At 41.5% G+C, this 3,255-nt stretch overlaps 1 protein-coding gene across 4 annotated transcripts in view; it reads right to left on the bottom strand.

The window, feature by feature from the left end:
* Window positions 1–3,255, bottom strand: part of LOC107670553 (protein shisa-6 homolog) — a 59,826-nt gene that overhangs the window by 647 nt on the left and 55,924 nt on the right. For all 4 annotated transcript variants that reach the window (XM_016463196.1, XM_016463195.1, XM_016463194.1 and 1 more), the window contains one exon: window positions 1–399. This exon is cut by the window's left edge and continues 647 nt beyond it. In XM_016463196.1, coding sequence (XP_016318682.1) covers window positions 1–399 — 399 coding nt within the window. The remainder of the gene's footprint in view (window positions 400–3,255) is intronic.

Consider the following 3,255-nt stretch of genomic DNA (forward strand, 5'->3'; position numbering starts at 1 on the left):
ATTCCTGAGAGTGAAGGCGCTCCTGCGACATCAAGCGGTCCTGTGTGTGGATGCGGTCCTGGGAGTAGTGGCGGTCTTGTGAGACGAGCCGCTCGTGGGAGCGCAGGCGCTCGGCCGACAGGAGCTGCTCGTCGGAGAGGATGCGTCCGCCGTACGGGGAGATGTCGTAGGGAGACACGGGGTAGTCGTTTGCGTGGCTGCGCTCGGGGGACAGCACGTGGTCCTGGGACATGGCCCTCTGGACTCTGCGGGGACGCTGGCGGGGTGCTTGCTGCTGCTGCTGCTGGCTGCTCTGGGACTCCTGGTTCATCTTGATCATTTGCAAGGGAAGAGATCCTCGTGCCGCTAGGTCTGGAAGATTCCTCTTCCTGCTGTAGTAGTCGTCAACGTCCTTATCCGCTGCATGAAAGCACAAGCAGAGTAAGTTTCAGAGCATTCAAGTCAACATGAAATCAAAAGTTGGTTAGTTGTCAAACTGCCTTTGTCTCTCAAACGACTTTCCTTTTCGGCTGACTTTTTTAACCACCTGGGTCTGTTCTGATATATGGAGACTTTTATTTATGAATCATCAATGGATAAACCCAAGTCTCATACATTTTTTTGTTTGTTTTTTTGTTACACTTCATATAAATAACTTTGCAACTACATGTCAACTAGCAGTCATTACAGTATCAGTAGACTGTCTGCTTTTTGATGGACATTCTACTGACTATAAGGAGCTTTGCAAATACATGTCAACTCATTCTACTAACCCTAACCTAACAGTCTACTAACACTCTGAGAGTTACTGAAGTTGGAATTAATGAGTTAATTCACATGGTTACACAGTTTTTCTTGCTGAATATCCTTTTTTGCTTGGAACTGCATAAGATTACAGAAGTAAAATGGTTTCGCAAGCCATTTAAACTACAGCGAGTAGTGAGGAGTCAAGTAGGGTTGCAAAGAGGTGGAAACATTCCAGACATTTTGGAAACGTCCCAGGATTTTTTGGAAACTTTCAGAAATGTTTGGAAATTTCCAGAAATTTACCGGATATTTTCTGCCCATTTGCATCCCTAGAGTCAAGTAATAAGATACTTTCAATCACAGAGGCTTTGCTCTTCTTCAAGATTCATCATGAATCACAGCTTGAGAGCTTCAGGACACAAACACGTTCAGGACAGTCCGGACAGCCAGTGACTGTACTGTCACAAACTGCGTGATTGGAACTGGAAATAAATGAAATTATCCACTGCTTGTAATTAATATATTCTGGGGGAGCTAATGCCCTTGAGATCTCAGTTACACTTGATAGATTTCTCCACACATTTAGAGCCCAGTAATATCGAAGTGAATGCAATAAAGGAGTGTATCAAACAAAATTACAGCCACAAATATTTCTATTAGTGAGAATTAATCGAATAACTGTGACTGTGAAGTTTTGCAAAAAATAACAAAAATGCACAATAATTCACAGCCCGAAGTAGTGCCAGTCATATTAGTGGGACATCTGAAACAGCGTATCTTGAGGGGATTAGATTCAGTTTGTTAGAAGATAAAAGAGCTAAATAACACCATTTATCTCACGCTCAGCGAAAGGACGTGTTATGTGGGGAAATTAATGGCACATAATCTGTTTATGGTGATTACAGATTAAATTAATCTTCTTCATAAAGAAGTCACCTTTTGAAGGTTTGTGAATATTAGCAAAATAAACATCAGAAGAAGAGGAGGAGGATTGCTGGAGACAATATTAACAGGACTCTACCGCACAGAAACGGCACAGCGCTCAGCTCTTTCCTGCTAACTGCATCCAACATCCAACACGATCTGTCAGTGCAAAACACCACTGAAGCTCCAAAAGAACAGCTAAGCCTTTTGGCTACACCCTACAACAAATAACTTGCTTCAGAGGCATATCTGAGATTCGATGGAGGCGCTGCCGCAGGAGGGTCTGCTGCCCTGAATAGTTTAGTGTATGATTGCATGTTTTCGCTGGTGGAGGCTCGGCGGACGCGGAAGAACTGCAGATGAGCGGGGCTGTCAATTTCCCTGGCCACGGCTGGGTTCAAGGCCAGAAGTGATCTGAGGCGTTCTTTATGCAATTACATAAGCCTCAGGGGAATGTACTCTTCACTGAGGGAATATAATGAGCTGAGACCTTATTACACAGCAAAAGAACCTGCCACTAACTGAATCAATAGGATAGGGCTAAGGCCACGAGAAAGCTTTACTCAGTCATATCAGATTCAGATCGAATCCGTGGTAGTGGGTAATGACCGCCTGTTGAGGACGAATGCTAATAGTCCTGATGAGATGAAATGAAGGCTCTGATCTCGGCGGTGCGCCATAAAATATCCCTTTTATCACATATGCTCATTGTTGATACACTACTCTTAACTCATACGACTCGGAATGGAAAATGTATTAGTATACTCTATGTAGAAATTAATGTGAACCTAAAATCAATGAGTGTGCTTTTAATAAAGTGTTGTGCACTATTGCATCAACAGCAAAATGAACCTAACTGTAAAGTGTTGCAATATAATTACATAAAGAGAAAATTATTTGATACTCTGTATCTCACAACTGCAACTGCTTTCTCATAACTTTGAGACCTTATTTCATAATATTCATAACTAATTTTAACAAATGGAAACTTATCGTGAATTATTAACCAGGGGTGTGAAGTAACGAATTACAAATACTCACGTTACAGTAATTAAGTAGTTTTTATCAGTAATTGTACTTTTTTGAGTAGTTTAAAAATTGTGTACTTTTACTTTTACTTGAGTGCATTTTAAGTGATGTATCGGTACTTTTACTCCACTATTTTCCTCCGTTTGTGGTCGTTACATGCTTATTTTAATTTTATTTTTTATCCATCAACGTGATTGGATAGAGAGATAGCAATCGGTCTCGTGACTTTCGTCAAATCAAATTGTGCATAGAAAACTTTAACCGCCAACTGTTTATCATGGCTGCTGGAAGGGCATTCTTCAAGCATCAATTCAGTCGCATCTTCCTCTATGTTAAGGTAAATTTCGGATTTCTGCTTACTAAATGATTTGTATATATGCTTGCCTATCTACACGGCCTGAAATTTGGTGTGAGGTTGCGGGTATTGCATACACTGTTAACTCCCGCAAGTGCCACGTTCGGTAAATTCCCCGCTCACTTATGAGACGCGCGATCTGTGGTGGATGAGTAGATACCCCCTGACAATGTAAAGCGCTTTGAGTGCCTAGAAAAGCGCTATATAAATGTAATTAATTA

The sequence above is a fragment of the Sinocyclocheilus anshuiensis genome, unplaced genomic scaffold (assembly GCF_001515605.1).
Source record: "Sinocyclocheilus anshuiensis isolate Anshui unplaced genomic scaffold, SAMN03320099.WGS_v1.1 scaffold989, whole genome shotgun sequence".
NCBI classification, from domain to species: domain Eukaryota; kingdom Metazoa; phylum Chordata; class Actinopteri; order Cypriniformes; family Cyprinidae; genus Sinocyclocheilus; species Sinocyclocheilus anshuiensis.